The sequence below is a fragment of the Babylonia areolata genome, chromosome 26 (genome assembly GCF_041734735.1).
Source record: "Babylonia areolata isolate BAREFJ2019XMU chromosome 26, ASM4173473v1, whole genome shotgun sequence".
NCBI lineage: Eukaryota > Metazoa > Mollusca > Gastropoda > Neogastropoda > Buccinidae > Babylonia > Babylonia areolata.
Genome location: NC_134901.1, coordinates 1,007,501 through 1,025,450, shown reverse-complemented (window position 1 = coordinate 1,025,450; position 17,950 = coordinate 1,007,501). Strand labels below are relative to the sequence as shown.

The 17,950-nt window shown below is 42.6% G+C and overlaps 2 protein-coding genes across 4 annotated transcripts in view; one reads left to right on the top strand and one right to left on the bottom strand.

Annotated features, from left to right (window-relative positions):
• The window catches only part of LOC143300860 (microtubule-actin cross-linking factor 1, isoforms 6/7-like), a 36,418-nt gene extending 29,353 nt beyond the window's left edge, over window positions 1-7,065 (top strand). For both annotated transcript variants that reach the window (XM_076614827.1, XM_076614826.1), the window contains exon 6: window positions 4,194-7,065. In XM_076614827.1, the coding sequence (XP_076470942.1) occupies window positions 4,194-4,536 (343 nt within the window). In that variant the 3' untranslated portion in view covers window positions 4,537-7,065. The remainder of the gene's footprint in view (window positions 1-4,193) is intronic.
• Window positions 7,066-12,519: 5,454 nt separating this feature from the next.
• The window catches only part of LOC143300859 (alanine--tRNA ligase, cytoplasmic-like), a 47,318-nt gene continuing 41,887 nt past the window's right edge, over window positions 12,520-17,950 (bottom strand). For both annotated transcript variants that reach the window (XM_076614824.1, XM_076614825.1), the window contains exons 22-23: window positions 16,241-16,354; window positions 12,520-13,594 (exon numbers count right to left, since the gene is read on the bottom strand). In XM_076614824.1, the coding sequence (XP_076470939.1) occupies window positions 13,415-13,594; window positions 16,241-16,354 (294 nt within the window). In that variant the 3' untranslated portion in view covers window positions 12,520-13,414. The remainder of the gene's footprint in view (window positions 13,595-16,240; window positions 16,355-17,950) is intronic.

Below are 17,950 nucleotides of genomic sequence, written 5' to 3'. Positions count from 1 at the left end.
GGGAAAGCACACTAACTTTATCAGATAAAAGGGAAAGCACACTAACTTTATCAGATAAAAGGGAAAGCACACTAACTTTATCAGATAAAAGGGAAAGCACACTAACTTTATCAGATAAAAGGGAGAGCACACTAACTTTATCAGATAAAAGGGAGAGCACACTGTCCTCACACTGTTGTGATGTCTCCTCCATCCTGTCTGTCTCCTCCTTCACGTCGTAGTGTGCAGGTTGTTCCTTCACACATATGTGGACAGATCCTCGCAGCGACAATCGGCCACATTGATTGATATGGACCTTTCAGCGACAATCAGCCACATTGATTGATATGGACCTTTCAGCGACAATCAGCCACATTGATTGATATGGATACTTCTATAGCGCCTGTCCTCGGTCGGAGACCAAGTTCAAAGTGCTTTACAAACACGTGGTCATTTGCAGAACAGGCTGCCTACCTGGGTAGATCCGACTAACAGCTGCCGTTGGGCACTCATCATTCATTTCCTGTGTCATTCAGTCAGATTTCAGGCCTGAACACATTTGGCACTCATCATTCATTTCCTGTGTTATTCAATCAGATTTCAAGCCTGAACACATACACACTCAGATGGACATGTAACATTTTATGTGTATGACTGTTTTTTTGTTTATTTACCCTGCCATTTAGGCAGCTATACTCCGTTTTCGGGGGTGTGCATGCTTGGTATGTTCTTGTTTCCATAACACACCAAACACTGACATACATTACAGGATCTTAACATGCGTATTTGATCTTCTACGTGCATATGCACATACCAGGCGCCATCACCGAGATTCAAACCCAGAACCCTCAGATTGAAAGTCCAATGCTTCAACCATCCAGCTATTGCACCTGTCTGTGCAAGGTGCCTGGCTTTGTTGATCTGGGACAGCATGAGCTCCTCCCTCTTCCTGGCCTCGGTCACCTCCTGTCTCAGCTTCTTGTTCTCCGTCTGTACTGGCCTCGGTCACCTCCTGTCTCAGCTTCTTGTTCTCCGTCTGTACTGGCCTCGGTCACCTCCTGTCTCAGCTTCTTGTTCTCCGTCTGTACTGGCCTCGGTCACCTCCTGTCTCAGCTTCTTGTTCTCCGTCTGTACTGGCCTCGGTCACCTCCTGTCTCAGCTTCTTGTTCTCCGTCTGTACTGGCCTCGGTCACCTCCTGTCTCAGCTTCTTCTTCTCCGTCTGTACTGGCCTCGGTCACCTCCTGTCTCAGCTTCTTGTTCTCCGTCTGTACTGGCCTCGGTCACCTCCTGTCTCAGCTTCTTGTTCTCCGTCTGTACTGTGAACAGGGCCGCTGAGCTGTGACATCTTCAGAAACCTGATGAGAGTCAGAGTTGTTTTTGATTGCTTCTGGAGTTGCTCTGTTGGTCTGCTTCTGTTTTCTGCTGGTCAGGCATCTGCTTGGCAGACGTGTTGTTGTGTGTATGGATTAGTGCGAACACAGTAATGCCTCCTTGAGTAACTGGATTGAACTGAATTTTCAACAGCTTGTGAAATTTCTGTCAATTTGAAGCTTCCAGTCAGATGTGTATTTTCAAGCCCAGTTCAATAACATGTTTAAGCAGAATTCAGTGTGCTAGGCCTGCTCCCAGTTCTGGCCACAGTCTTGCTTTGCGTGTTTGAAAAGATTTGAAGGCATTGTTTGTTGATTTTTCTGATATCTCTATTTTCACATCAGTTCAGATGTTCTTTTTCCACGCACGGCAACTTACCTTCTTCCAGATCTGACCAGTAAGTTCTGCTGTTCTCTGGCACTACTGAAGCTGGCTTGTGCCAGACCTCTGTACCGCTGTTCTCTGGCACTAGTAAAGCTGGCTTGTGCCAGACCTCTGTACCGCTGTTCTCTGGCACTAGTAAAGCTGGCTTGTGCCAGACCTCTGTACCGCTGTTCTCTGGCACTACTAAAGCTGGCTTGTGCCAGACCTCTGTACCGCTGTTCTCTGACACTAGTAAAGCTTGCTTGTGCCAGACCTCTGTACCACTCACAGCCTCTTTCTCCCTTCCCGCCACTTCTGTCCCCCGCTTTCACACTGTGCTGTTGTGTGTGTACGAAGTTGGTGTGCTGTGTTTTGTGGTGTTAAAACTGATGTTATATTTATCATCAAGTTTGCAGAGTCTAGATATTTCTGACTGTTGTTGCTAAATGTGTCATGTGTAACTTGGAAAAAATTGGTACGAACTTCTGGTCTGTGAGTACAGATTTTACTTATTTCAAGTGTGTCTGTCTGTATCTGTTAATGAAAAATCTTTCTGCAAAACTCAGATGTTCATTGGGACTTTGTTTTCATCAAGGTTTTCAGTGTTTCCCATGAAGATGAAGTGGTAGGGTCCCAGGAAACCTGTGTGTAAATGTTTTGGGTCTTCCAGCATTTTTAAGGGTCCCCATGTTAAATGAAAGATAACAACTATCACACACACAAAAAAAAAACAAGGAACAGTACCATGTGAACACCATGTATATACCTTCAGGAACATCTGCTGCTGAAGATGTTCAGATTTTCAGGCCAGTAAGCCACTTTAACAAAGACATTTTGACGCCGGTTTCACCTTTCCTTAAACAGAAGGATCAAAAGTTGTTTGACGCATGTACATGAAACGAGAGACTCAACTCCAAACATTTGGTATCATCTGCTCTGCAGTGATAGCGTTACTGTCAAGTCAGCAGCCTTGAAGATTGACTGAGAAATTAAAACTGGTCAGGAAAATCCTGAGCATCCTTGGGACGTACAGTACTGAAAACTGGTGGTCCTTTTCAGTCTTTGTGCATAACGGACGTGCAATAGTGCGTGATGGGAAACACTGGTTTCTTCCAGCACAGGTGTGCTTTCTGTCAGTGTGCATTGGCCTCAGTGGTCGGCGAGGCTGTAAGCACCATCATTTTATTTGATTTATCAGTGTGCATTGGCCTCAGTGGTTGGCGAGGCTCTAAGCACCATCATTTTATTTGATTTATCAGTGTGCATTGGCCTCAGTGGTCGGCGAGGCTCTAAGCACCATCATTTTATTTGATTTATCAGTGTGCATTGGCCTCAGTGGTCGGCGAGGCTGTAAGCACCATCATTTTATTTGATTTATCAGTGTGCATTGGCCTCAGTGGTCGGCGAGGCTCTAAGCACCATCATTTTATTTGATTTGTCAGTGTGCATTGGCCTCAGTGGTTGGCGAGGCTCTAAGCACCATCATTTTATTTGATTTGTCAGTGTGCATTGGCCTCAGTGGTTGGCGAGGCTCTAAGCACCATCATTTTATTTGATTTATCAGTGTGCATTGGCCTCAGTGGTCGGCGAGGCTGTAAGCACCATCATTTCAATTGATTTGTCAGTGTGCATTGGCCTCAGTGGTCGGCGAGGCTGTAAGCACCATCATTTCAATTGATTTGTCAGTGTGCATTGGCCTCAGTGGTTGGCGAGGCTGTAAGCACCATCATTTCAATTGATTTATCAGTGTGCATTGGCCTCAGTGGTCGGCGAGGCTGTAAGCACCATCATTTTATTTGATTTATCAGTGTGCATTGGCCTCAGTTGTCGGCGAGGCTCTAAGCACCATCATTTTATTTGATTTATCAGTGTGCATGTTTGTCTCTTTCTCACTCACTCCTGGAGAGTAAGACAGCTTTGATTTTTTAGTCAGAAGGGTCTTAAATCACCTGTTTATGACACCTGGAAAATAAGGTACCAATGCACAAAATACAAGATGTTAGCACAAATGAATAAAAAAAAACACACAAAATTGCAAGAAGTCTTTTAAAACAGCTAGGGAAAGAGAAAGCAAACTTGTTCCACACATGCGCACTTCACTTTTTGGTGGTGAGTGAAATTCTGATGTAGATTAATTTATATTTTTTGTAAGTGCCCACGCTTTCTTGCAATGTGTGAGAAAGCGTGCCAGAGGAATGACCACGTTTTCTATCAATCCTACACTTTTTTGTAAAGTGTGAGAAAGCATGGCATTGCAAGAAAGCAGGGGAAATGAACACTCTTTCTGGCAGTCCCACACATTCTCATGAAGTTTGGGGTTGCGAGAAAGCATTGGTGAACATGTCTTTTTTTTCCCCATTTGTCCTGTCAAATCAGGTTCATGTCTGAACAGGTCGTCTTTTCTTTTTCCCCATTTGTCCTGTCAAGTCAGGTTCATGTCTGAACATGTCTTTTTTTCCATTTTGTCCTGTCAACCCAGGTTTATATCTCTGGAGCTGCGCATGGTGACCTTCGACAGTTTCAAGGATTACCCAGGTCACCTGGACCTCCTGGTTCACGCCCACCTGCCTGTCTGCAGACTGATCCAGATGATCATTGAAGAGACCCAAATCACGTCCAGTAAAATTGCCATTTTCCGTGACCGCACACGCAGCCGGGAGTCCCTTCTGCCGCCCAAGAGCACCCTGCAGGAGTGTGGTTTCCTTGGAGACTCTCGGAATGACCCTGAAGAGGTGCTGCTGTATTACGACTACACAGTGGAGTTCACAGACTGCCCCATCCTGCTGTGTGACCATTACTTTGGACAGAAGCTGCAGGTGTAATGTCCATACAAGTGTTTGGGTTGTTTGTTTTTTTAAGATATGTAATCATATCCTTGCGGGATTTGGGCTTGTAGGGGTTCATTCTGAAATCAGCTTTCTACAAGACCAGCAACTTGCTGATGACTCTTTTTGAGGTTGATTGCATTCTTGGTATATCCATGTTTCCATAACCTGAGGAACTCTTGACATGGATTGCAAGATCTTTAGCATGCATATTTGGTTCTCAGAACGTAAAAACACACAAGGGGTTCAGGTACTATCCAACCTGCACATGTGACCTGGGAGATTGGAAAAACTGTCCACTTTGATTACACAAGATGGTGGCGGGATGAAACCCAGGACCCTCACATTGAGAGAGTAGTGCTCTGACCAGTAAGTATTGCGTCCATCCAGCCAAGCGCTTTCTGTTTAAATGTTGAAAAAATACCAAGACAAACAGTCTGGACTAAGGTTACATTCACACTAAGCCCAGCCACTTGCTGACAGCAGCTGGCCAGGAATTAGACACAGGTCTTTTTGTGCTTTCCAGGCGTGATGTTGGCAGTAAGTGATCACACTGGCCAGCAACAGCCAGCGTTTTATTTCTCTGTGTACACAGATCAGATGGTTGTCTAATCCAAGGGACAGAATTCTTCTATGATACTAACAGCATGAATTCCAATATTTATTTCTGTCTTGACAGTGCCATGTTGTTTCCACCTGACGGCAAGTGGCTGTGTGTGACTAAGTGTGTTGCTGTGTCAGGCTGACAGCAAGTGGCTGTGTCTGACTGAAGTGTGTTGCTGTGTCAGGCTGACGGCAACTGGTTGTATCTGACTGAAGTGTGTTGCTGTGTCAGGCTGACAGCAACTGGCTGTGTCTGACTGAAGTGTGTTGCTGTGTCAGGCTGACGGCAACTGGTTGTGTCTGAAGTGTGTTGCTGTGTCAGGCTGACAGCAACTGGCTGTGTGTGACTGAAGTGTGTTGCTGTGTCAGGCTGACAGCAACTGGCTGTGTCTGACTGAAGTGTGTTGCTGTGTCAGGCTGACAGCAACTGGCTGTGTCTGAAGTGTGTTGCTGTGTCAGGCTGACAGCAACTGGGTGTGTGTGACTGAAGTGTGTTGCTGTGTCAGGCTGACAGCAAGTGGCTGTGTGTGAAGTGTGTTGCTGTGTCAGGCTAACAGCAACTGGCTTTGTCTGACTGAAGTGTGTTGCTGTGTCAGGCTAACAGCAACTGGCTGTGTGTGACTGAAGTGTGTTGCTGTGTCAGGCTGACAGCAACTGGCTGTGTGTGAAGTGTGTTGCTGTGTCAGGCTGACAGCAACTGGCTGTGTGTGACTGAAGTGTGTTGCTGTGTCAGGCTGACAGCAACTGGCTGTGTCTGACTGAAGTGTGTTGCTGTGTCAGGCTGACAGCAACTGGCTGTGTGTGACTGAAGTGTGTTGCTGTGTCAGGCTGACAGCAACTGGCTGTGTCTGACTGAAGTGTGTTGCTGTGTCAGGCTGACAGCAACTGGCTTTGTCTGACTGAAGTGTGTTGCTGTGTCAGGCTGACAGCAACTGGCTGTGTGTGACTGAAGTGTGTTGCTGTGTCAGGCTGACAGCAAGTGGCTGTGTGTGAAGTGTGTTGCTGTGTCAGGCTAACAGCAACTGGCTGTGTGTGACTGAAGTGTGTTGCTGTGTCAGGCTGACAGCAACTGGCTGTGTGTGACTGAAGTGTGTTGCTGTGTCAGGCTGACAGCAACTGGCTGTGTGTGACTGAAGTGTGTTGCTGTGTCAGGCTGACAGCAACTGGCTGTGTGTGAAGTGTGTTGCTGTGTCAGGCTGACAGCAAGTGGCTGTGAACTGGCTGGGCTTACTGTGCATGTAGCCAAATGAAAGTGACACAGAAGATTGCATTTCAAAAGCATTTGTTACAGATCAGATCTGATGTTGGTCAACATTTGTTGGAATGATGAATGTATTTTAATCATCCCCCTTCTCCACAAAATAGTATTCCTGTAAGTACACTCATTACTGTGATAATGTTTACTTTGTGTGTGTGGGTTGTTGTTTTTTTAATACAGTGGTTCTGTATTTACTGTGATATTGCTTGACAGCAGCATAGGAACATGTCATGTGATGAACTGTGCATGTGTGCACACAAGCGTTCAGCCAAAGCATGTCATAAAGTATGCATGTATGTGGTGTCGTGCATTAGCTTTCACAGAAAAACCTCCTGATCTTCATTGTCGTGACAAACCGACCTTTGCAGGAAGGGGTTTTTATCAGAAAGGAGCCCAGTGCCTTGGTCATAGTAATGTATGTTCTCTTTTTTCTACATGCTTTGTAAAGTTAATCTTTTATAAATGACTGAATTTAGGTTAACCCTCACCTATTTTCAGTGCTCAGGACCATGGTAACTTTCTCACAGTATTTAATGACAGTGACTTCCTGTGTCAGATATGTGACTGAGGGATGCTGTTTTCCACATTCAGTCAGAATCGTTCAACATGGTAACATTAAAATTTTTACAGCCATGTTCATACTTGAACATTAATATTCAACTGATAAAAGAACGAATACAACTTTGAAATATAAAATTGGTATTTAAGAATGACGAGACCACAACCGGACTTGAAAGGGTATGTGTTGTTACATATCTTTAGAACAGCCTTTGAGAGTCCGATTTCACAAGTACAGCAAACATGAAAGGAAGTGAGCGTGTGACACAGGGGCTGTGAAAGCAAGTTTTGCTGCACAAGACTCAAATCGGTTTTCATGTGTGTCAGCTTTTCAACAAGTTGTCTAGACAGTGGCAGGTGGGCAGCCAGTCTGATGAAGGAGGTAGTTGTCATACAATGAATGAAAATTAAATCAGTGTTGGAGAGATAATCTGTCATATGTTTGAAGCAGTACGTTGACATTAGAGGGGTTACAATTAGAGGGTCTGCAGTACTTCTGCTGTTAACTGTGATTGTCAGCCTGAACGGATGTTTCATGGTTTATCAGAACTTTTTATAGAAGTATGTATATATATCTCTGTGTGTGTGTGTGTGCAAGCTGATACAATTTAGCAGTACTGGTGTGAATTTGTGTGCCTTTTTTTTTTTTTTTTTAAGAAGTACATTCTTTACAATTGTCATTCCATTGTCAGCCAGAGTTTTTGCTTTCCGCCTCCATGCCAAATGGGTTTTACTGTTCTGTTCGTCTTCTTCGTATCGCTAAGATCTGATTTGTGGAAAGGTTTTCATTTTTGTCAAAAATAGGACATTTCATCTTTTATAAATTTTTTTTAAATAAATATATGTACATATATATACTTTTTTTACATTTACTCCACCTGGTGCTCTACACCACTCTGATATGTGAGATCCCACAGGTGAATGCTAGTTTTAGCATAAGACTGAACAGGTGTGGGTTTTTTCTAAAGACTTCCAAAAATAGCAAGCTGGGACACTTCCAGGGTGAAATCTGTAACTCTCTGTATCTACACCAAAATATAACAGATGACTAGCATTCTTGCATATTGCCCAGCTGACCACATATGGCTTAAAGTTGGAGAAAGAAAACAGGTGACTCTGTCCATATCAGGACAAAAACAAAAAAACAACTCACTTTGTTTATAGTCTAGCCAGCTTAACTCACTCCATGCCAAGAGTTTTTGCCCTTGCCAATCCCTGAAAACCCAGGGTTTGTATAGGATGGGGAAAAAATTGTAAAAAAACCAAATAAACACCCAGACAATTGATATTTAGTATATGTATGCAAGGAATGTTGTTCCATATGTGTGCAAAAAATCAAAGTATTTACTCACCGTCTTGATGTTGATCGCGGTATCCATATTTAGTGTATTTTTTAGCATTTTTGCACCCATCAGAAAGGTACACCAACATGTTCCACATCACATTCTAACACTATTTGAGGAACTGAAGACCTAGTGCATGCAATGAAGTATGAACAGGTGGTGAAGAAAATTGAAATTCACTCATACAAGAAAAAATATTCTCTACATAATGAAAATCAAAGAACAAAGAAAAAAACTCAACCGGCTGGGTGTTGACTGGCCAGTCAGCTGACAAACCTGGTATGCCAGTGAAGGGATGCGCAAGAGGGAAAAAGGAAAAATTGTCAGTCCAATCACTGGTGAAAACACTTGCAAAATCGTCCATTTCCTCAGTGGTTTCGTCGTCTGTGTCTGTCTCATCTGCTGGCACATGTCCTCACTTTCCTCTCCATTGTAAACACTCTCTTCAGTAGCCGAATCTGTTTCTAGTTCATCGGGATCTGGTTCAAATTAACTGTCCGAAGAATCAACATTATCTCCTTCGACATCAGAGCCTTCAGTTTGGATCATTTCCAAAGCATCTTCGACGCTGAGTAACATTTCGCCTCTCCGACCGTGACGCCATCTTGTCAAACAACTTACAAAGCTGACAGGGGGCACGCTTTGTTATCAAGTGCGGTTGAGCTTATCGCGACACACACGCAGCGTGTGTGAATGAAAAGCTGACCAGAGGTGACGTAAGATATCACATCTGCTTTTGATTTTCGCATCTGACGCGTCACTCCGACAGCACGACTTTTTAAAATCCAAGTCCGCATATGCGGACATTGGCATCCAACGCTTTCTCCGACGATGTCCGCATATGCGGACAATGGCAGCGAGTGAGTTAAAAGTGGCCATAAACCAAAACAGATTACTACTGGACCTTTACATGAAAATTATAAACAGGCCTCCAGACTGTGTATTGGTGTAATTCAAGTGTAATATATGTTGAATAAAAGTGAATACATTTGTTGAGAAAGTTTGCTGACCAGGAAAATATGTGTATAGCACCCTTTTGGAAGACATCCTTTGGTTTTTAACACCCCTGCTGAAAGCTGTGGGTTCCAATACTGTTGTCCCTATTGTCTGCAAAAGTCCATGGACAGTTGTCAAACACCTCAGTGGACAGGTGTGGAGGGTTAGGATTTAGTGCAGGAGTATTGTTGTACCAGACCATTGTGACCGGAGGATAAAAGTGTAACACTTTGACATGACTACAAACACCTTGTGGAGTAGATCATTGGAAAGCATAGCTTCAGATTGATGATTAACTTGTCATTGTGGAAATGACGCCTGGTGTATTGGGTGCATGTTTTCAAGCGCATTAAAAAAAAATATACATGTATTGATATTCATCAGAAAACAGTCAGTGCCGGCCAGTTATAGAAAATGTTTCTTCATCCACTTAACATCAAAGTTTATGTTAGAACACATGCAGGAGTTGGGAGTTTTGTCTTTTCAGTCCCCAGATCCGTTACATGGATGATGTGGAGAACAAATATTTCATGCAGTCATTATTTAATGGTAAAAGTTGGGGTTTTCTTTTAAGTTAATTAATTGTATTAATCCATGAAATTGGAGTTGATGCAAACCAAATTTTGTTTGTCCTTTGTTCATGGCCCACAAGGCCTGACAAAGCGCGTTGGGTTACGCTGCTGGTCAGGCATCTGCTTGGCAGATGTGGTGTAGCGTATATGGATTTGTCCGAACGCAGTGACGCCTCCTTGAGCTACTGAAACTGAAACTCATGGCCCTCACTTTATATTGCCAGCGGTCATATTGTCTAAAGTTCTGGAAATGAGAATAAGAGGTTATCAAGGAAATTGCTTAGAAAAGAACCAGAGAAAAGGTTATCCAAGAAAACTAGGGGGTGACAAGTGCTCAGTCATTATAAATATTCCCACCATTTGGACTTTTTGTGCCAGAAGTTTTTTCCCCTATTGTCTGCCGTTTCAGGCTTATTGTTTTCCTTTATTTTGTCATGTTGGTCCATTCACTGGGTTTTTTAATATTTAAAAAAAAAAATTTTTATTTATTTTTTTGAAGTTTTTAATTTTGTTTTGTCATGCCTTGGACTTGATAATTGTGCACTCTTACTTCTTTTTTTTTTTTTTTGCGCTGGGGAAATGCGAGATACACATTGACATTTTGTGGTTTTGTCTGCAAGTATTTACAATTTTTGTCATGTATAATTTCTCATGTTCAGGCGAATAATCCTCAAAAATTGCAGATTTGTCAACGTTAGTCTAAGCAAATTTTTGGTTTATGCACATGTCTGCTTTTCCAGGTATAGTTACATTTTTCAGGTTCTGCAGAACCAGTATTACTTTTTCAGCTCAGATATAGCCTTGTGTAGTTGGCTGGGCTGAAAGCAACAAAAGGTTCAGACAAGAAAAGTTCAAATAGACATGAATGTATTCAGTGTACTTATGGTAAAACAGTTGAAAAGTCATCATTGTAATGTGCAATAACGGTTTGCATTTCATTTCCCTGATTGCTGCTTTTTTCTTTTAAATCCATCAGTAAATGGGATCATTGGTCGTTTTGTGTGCATGTCATGTGCTTGAATTGACACCCTTTGTCTTGTATTGCTTACAGAAGAAAAGCCTTATTTTATATAATATATACAAGCAGATATGTGTCCATGTGTTATTCTCTTGAAAGTCACTGCTGTTCAAGTCATGAGAAGCTATTATTCATTGGAGCCTATAGAAAAAAAAAAGGCATAAGCCTTAAACCACTTTGTGTGTAAACAAGCAACATGTCTGTGGTCAGCGTTGGCATTTTCTCACTGACCATAAGCAGGGTGACAAGACTTGACCGGAAAGTAGCAGGTATGAGTTTGACCTTTCCTATCATCCTTATCATGGTCAAAAGATAAGCATGATAAAGTCTGAAGGTGTTGCTTTGCGGAGTTTTCTTTTCCATAATTCTTTAACATAAGTACAAATTTGGGGTGGGGGATTGAAAAAAACTGATCACGGGCAATGGAAATTAAATTTCAAAACATCAGAAGTTTGCTGTACACAACCTACATAACCAAGACTTCCACCCCTTCTGGTATGTCTTGAAAATTTTCTGCAAACTGAGCAACTTGCACCCTCAAACCACATCCAAGGTCACAGCCCAGAACAACTTGACCTTCATTTAAGGGCACCAGCCAGTAGATTACATAAGATTAACAATCAATTTCACCCCACTGTTGCAAACTGACAGCTTCTCACTGGATATAAACCAGTGAAGCAGTTTATAGTTGGCCAATGAGAAAACTTGACACAACTGGCCAGTGAGAAACCAATGAGAAAATGCAACACAAAACTTCACACAATGTCAAAGTTCCCTGAAAATAAGATTGACAGTTGGAGTCTGGGGAGCAGGGTGGGAGGGAATTCAAGTTACAAAGTGTCAGTTTTGCTGATATGAAGTTTGCTTTGTGGCATAGACAAACCCTGACCTCCATGTGTAACTGTTGTTCCAGCTTTAGGTGTGTGTAGGGAAGGAACCTCTACATCATGAACATGGTCATAGCACATAAAAGAATTTATTCTTTAAGAATATTTAAATGATTTAAGAACATGCTCAATTTTTTTTCCTCAGTTACATCAAGTCGTGTAGCACATTTGCTCTCTGTGTATGCTGCACTTTCTAAACATTAAATAGTCCAAAAAATGAATAACACTAACAATATAACACTAACAAAGAAAATACAGAAGAAAAAAGATTAAACAAATTATAAATAACAAAACTGTAAATGACATTCATTCATGAATCTTTTTCTTTAGAACAGGTTCCAGTTGTAGCTATACAAGCACCAGACTGGTATCCTTGTGATCACTTTTCACCCTCCCCTCCCCCTCAAAGAAAAAAAAAAAAGGGCAAGCTTTTGATCCAACTACTCATCTATGCTGTGCGACACAACCACTTGCTGGAGGGACTCAATTCCCACTGCACTGTCCCAGCCAGTTTTCCTTCAACATGCACAGGACACAAAACAAAGACTGGAAATGACAAATTGGTCTCGGAGGTATGAATTTTGATCTTGTTATCAATCTATAGAAATTTTATAACTGCTAAAAGCAAACGTGCAATGAAAGGAGAAAAAAAAATGACAACATATGGTCAGTATTAGGAAACTCATTTGATTCCCCGTTTAGAATAATACATCCGACAGATATAAACAGCCTTTCACTTGCAGAGTGCCACTTCAGACATTTTATTTAGCTGACAGCAACTGACTGCACCCAGTTTGAAACTTGCCCCACAATCTTTCACTGAACTGAGCAACAACAAAATATGATCCATTCATACATACACACACACACTCTCTCTCTCTCTCTCTCCAACACCGGCTGCATCTAGCAAATTATGTTAAAAAACAAACAAACAAAACAAAAAAAAAAAAAAAACCCAAAGTCTGTGGCCTTTCATGCCTTACTCTCATGGTGACCTTGTTCCGATTCCCCTCCACTTCCGTGCTTGTGATGAATCTGGTCAGTCTTGGGTGTCGACAGATTCATGGGGACTGTCACTGGTGATACGTGGTGGCAGCCTCCATTCAGGGATTTGGGAGTATTACACTGACTGTCTCTCTCCGTGACAAGGCAATTACTGTCGTCAGTTGGGGACTTACTAGGTGGTGTCCTAGCCTCCACTCAGGGATTTGGGGGTATTACAGTGACTCCGTCTCCCTCCGTGACAAGGCAATTGCTGTCGTCAGTTGGGGACATACTAGGTGGTGTCCTAGGTATGTTATATCAGAACATGTACTACTCCACGCAACCAAAACAGCAGTAGTGCAGGGTTTCCTCTGGTGTGTGGCCTCCTGATGACCTAACTTCTAAACTTCCCTGTGAACTGCCGGAGTTGAGACTGTGACAAACATGGGTGTGTCTGTGTATGGGGGACCTGGAACGAGTGGTGTGAGAGTAATGTCACTGAAACGACGCAGATGATGGGGCAGTGAAAAAAAAATAATCAAGAACATTCCCCGTCCCTCTGAGTCCAGAAAAAAATAAGGCGCAGTGAAACAAGTCGAGTTCTGGTGGTGTGGCTACAGAAAAGCCAGGAAGCAAGTCTGGTCAGTCATCTCAAACTACTGGGGCGACAGTTTCAAATTAGCAAAATCAGTTGCCAGTGTCATGGCATCAGACACGGCGGCGGTGTTGGTGCCGGTGGCCTGTGCACTGACGTCCTTGCCGCCCCCTTTCCCTCCGATGACCCCCACCACCTGGTCAATCCAGCTCTTGGCAGTCAGTCCGTTGGCTGCCACCTCCTGTTCAACACACCAATAACCGATCTCAGCATCAAAGTTTCAGTGAAATTACACCTCACACACACACACTGTGGCTTGCCTGGCCTCAATTAACCTGAACAGAATTCAGTAAAAAAAAAAACCAAAAAAAAACTTTGAATGCCCCTATCAACTCTATCCATTACTTGCCCATATGGTGCTGCAGTGGACACTATCCTCCCCTCCCCATCTGGTCTTTGCTATATAATGCCAGGGATTTTTCCTGCCATGGTATCTTCTACATGATGCACTCACGAGCTTAGTTTGCTGTCTCCTCCACAACACAACACTGCCAAAGAGGATGTGACAAATCTCTTCGACACAAAAGTGACTGACTGGCCTTAAAAACCAATTCATAACGCCACTCTCCAAACACTACTTGGACTCTGGATCGTAACCACGTGATTTCTGAATACCTGAATCAGTCCAACAGGAAGGGGAAACAACACTATTTTTTCAGAAAAAAAAAAAATTACATGCACACTTTAGTTTTCCAACTTCAAGCTGTATTCAATATTTGGATTTGAAGAAACAGAACTCTTAGTTGAGATGCTATATTAAACACATCCAAACTAATACATCTCTGGACTTTAGCTACATTTGATTCTGACAAACTTCAGGAAGTGTGTTTTCGATTTGTAATGTATGGACAAAGATCTGTAGAAAGAACACAAAAAAACACAGAAACAGAGGATAAAATATACTGGATGCTTGAAAATAGTTGAAACACTTAAAGTTAAACTTGGTTTGTTTTTTTTGTGTTTTTTTTTGTTGTTTTTTTAACTGCTCAATTATAAAATCAAATAAAGAAGATAATGCCAAGCAGGTTTCATTATTCTTCCCATTGTTGCATTTTGCTATAACACACAAGCATGAGCTAACCCTTGAAATAATGCAATAAAATTTTTTCCTACACAAAATGGACAATGAAGATACTATTAGCAACTGTTAATAAGAAGCTAAATTCATAACTGTATCAGCTATCAACAACAAAAAAATCCTTCATGCCCAATGAATTTTTAATGTCACAGCAAAATGGATACAGCTGAAGATCAGCTTGTAAGGCAACAAAATCTAGTTGCTGCTAAATAAAATTTTTAAAAAATAATAAAATAAAATAAAAAAGCTTCCATGCATCTTTCTGCTGGAATCTCCCCATTAAATTCAGTGTATTATATTACTCTTTTTGTCACAACAGGTTTCTCTGTGTGAAACTTGGGCTGCTCTCCCCAGGAAGACGCCACTCCCCTTTTTTTTCTGCCTGCAATTTTTTGTGTTTTCCTGTTGAAGTGGACTTTTTCTACAAAATTTTTCCAGAGACCACCCTTTTGTTGCCATTGATTCTTTTACATGCGCTAAGAGTATGCTACACACGGGACCTTGGTTTATCGTCTCATCCGAATGACTAGCAACCAGACCACCCCTCAAGGTCTAATGAAGGGGGAGAAAGTACTGGCCACTGTGGGATTCGAACCGGTGCACAGAGATTCTCTTCCTAGGCAGATGAACCAGTGCACAGAGATTCTCTTCCTAGGCAGATGAACCAGTGCACAGAGATTCTCTTCCTAGGCAGATGAACCGGTGCACAGAGTCTCTTCCTAGGCAGATGAACCAGTGCACAGAGATTCTCTTCCTAGGCAGATGAACCAGTGCACAGTCTCTTCCTAGGCAGATGAACCAGTGCACAGAGAGTCTCTTCCTAGGCAGATGAACCAGTGCACAGAGAGTCTCTTCCTAGGCAGATGAACCAGTGCACAGACAGTCTCTTCCTAGGCAGATGAACCAGTGCACAGACAGTCTCTTCCTAGGCAGATGAACCAGTGCACAGAGAGTCTCTTCCTAGGCAGATGAACCAGTGCACAGAGATTCTCTTCCTAGGCAGATGAACCAGTGCACAGAGAGTCTCTTCCTAGGCAGATGAACCAGTGCACAGAGATTCTCTTCCTAGGCAGATGAACCGGTGCACAGAGATTCTCTTCCTAGGCAGATGAACCAGTGCACAGACAGTCTCTTCCTAGGCAGATGAACCAGTGCACAGACAGTCTCTTCCTAGGCAGATGAACCAGTGCACAGACAGTCTCTTCCTAGGCAGATGAACCAGTGCACAGAGTCTCTTCCTAGGCAGATGAACCAGTGCACTGAGATTGTCTTCCTAGGCAGATGAACCAGTGCACAGAGTCTCTTCCTAGGCAGATGAACCAGTGCACAGACAGTCTCTTCCTAGGCAGATGAACCAGTGCACAGACAGTCTCTTCCTAGGCAGATGAACCAGTGCACTGAGATTGTCTTCCTAGGCAGATGAACCAGTGCACAGAGTCTCTTCCTAGGCAGATGAACCAGTGCACAGAGTCTCTTCCTAGGCAGATGAACCAGTGCACACAGATTCTCTTCCTGGGCAGATGAACCAGTGCACACAGATTCTCTTCCTAGGCAGATGCATTACCGCAAGGCCAACACTCCACATAAAATCAAATGCCAAAAATAAAGCAGTGAATTAGGAGTTACGGTTTTAATACCTTGATATCTTTCTGAAAGAACCACCAAACAAAAAGAGGCCAGGAAAGGGTTTTATTAACGGACACAGAACAAAGTCTGGAGTGGAACAGACGGAGGGAGGGCCTGACTGACCTTTGGCACAGCACACATACACAGGATCTTGCCAGCCTCCTTGTCCACAGTGAAGAACATGGCGGAGGTCTGAGGACTGAGCGCCTTGTACTGCTTCATTGCCCCGTCCAGTGCCTGGGGAAAACATAACAAACTTTGACTTCAAGTGTGCTCACTTCTGAAAACAGAGCATGGCTGCCTTGCCTATATGGTGAGGTAAAAACCGGTCATGAACGTAAAAGCCCACTCACACATGTTACCAGTGACCATGGGAGTCACAACCCATGAAGGAAAAAAAGAATTATGAGTGTGTAGAGGAATAAGCATTTTTTATTTTTAACATCCAGCTCTCTGGGCAAAAAACAAAACAAAAAAACAACAAAAGTAAATAAAAAATAAATACAAATAAAGACTGCTCATGTTATATGTATATACAATAAGAGAAGAAAGAAACCAGAGAGACAGCATAACGTCAGCAGCAATCTTTATCAGGTCCACTAAACATGCTGAAACCATGGGTCTTATTCATCACTTTATGCTCTTCCTTGTGTATAAATGCTCTCATGCAAATGACACTTTAGCAAAGATATCACTCTAAGAATGCCAGACAGGCCTCACACCCAGGACCCCACCCTGTCGAGCAACAAAACCTTCACAACACCTAGACCCTGGCACTGAAAAACGTCCCCTTAAAGGCGCAAGCCACAAGGTCTTTGAATATATCTGGACATCCCATCACAACATTCTACACCAATTCAAGCAAGAAAATATCCATTAATAAGTTGACAGAACAACATATCAATGAATATGCAAAAGTTCTTTCTGGTTATAAAAAAAAATAAAAATAAAAAAATAAAAAAAATATTTAGATCTCTCTCTCTCTCTCTATATATATATATATATCTGAACACCAAGCACTGTTCACTGTTTCACACCTTGTCACACAATCAATGCTACACAGAATGCAAGACAGAATTACAACAGTCTATTTTCATACACTCTTTAGGGTGCCATGTTTGCATGCACTCTCACACACACCTTACAGCCTGCCTGTTCACTGTGTAGAGAGTGGTGTGTGTGTGAGTGAAAAATGCTGTGTGTGTGTGTGTGTGTGTGTGTGTGTGCGCGCACGCTTGTGTTAGTCTCTGTATGTTTGTGTGATTGAGTGAAAACACTGTGTATGTGTGTGTGGTTGTGTTAATCTGTGTGTGTGTGAATGAAAAAAGCTCAGTGTGATGCTCCCACACTAAATGTCTGGTGTCCACTCCGCCTTTTTTTTCCCCTCCTTTTTCTTTTACACAAGCCCATACCTGTGTTCTTTTCTGGTTGGTTTTGTTTTCTTCTGCCCTGTTGTGTGCAATGTGAATAGTCATGAAAAGTGTAATGCAAACTGTCTATGCATATTTCTTCTTTTGCTTTTTTCATGGTTTTTTCCTTCTCTACTATTTTTTTTTTTTTTTTTGTAAACAGCCACTCAATTGTCATAAATCAAAACACTTTTTACACTGTCCTTTCTGAAATGGATGAAGCCAACACACAGTGAACAGCAGACCACACACACACACCCTCTTCATACACTGGGAACAGCAGACCACACAGTGACCACACAGTGAACAGCAGACCACACAGTGAACAGCAGACCACACAGTGAACAGCAGACCACACACACACACACTCCCTCTTCGTACACAGTGAACAGCAGACCACACAGTGAACAGCAGACCACACAGT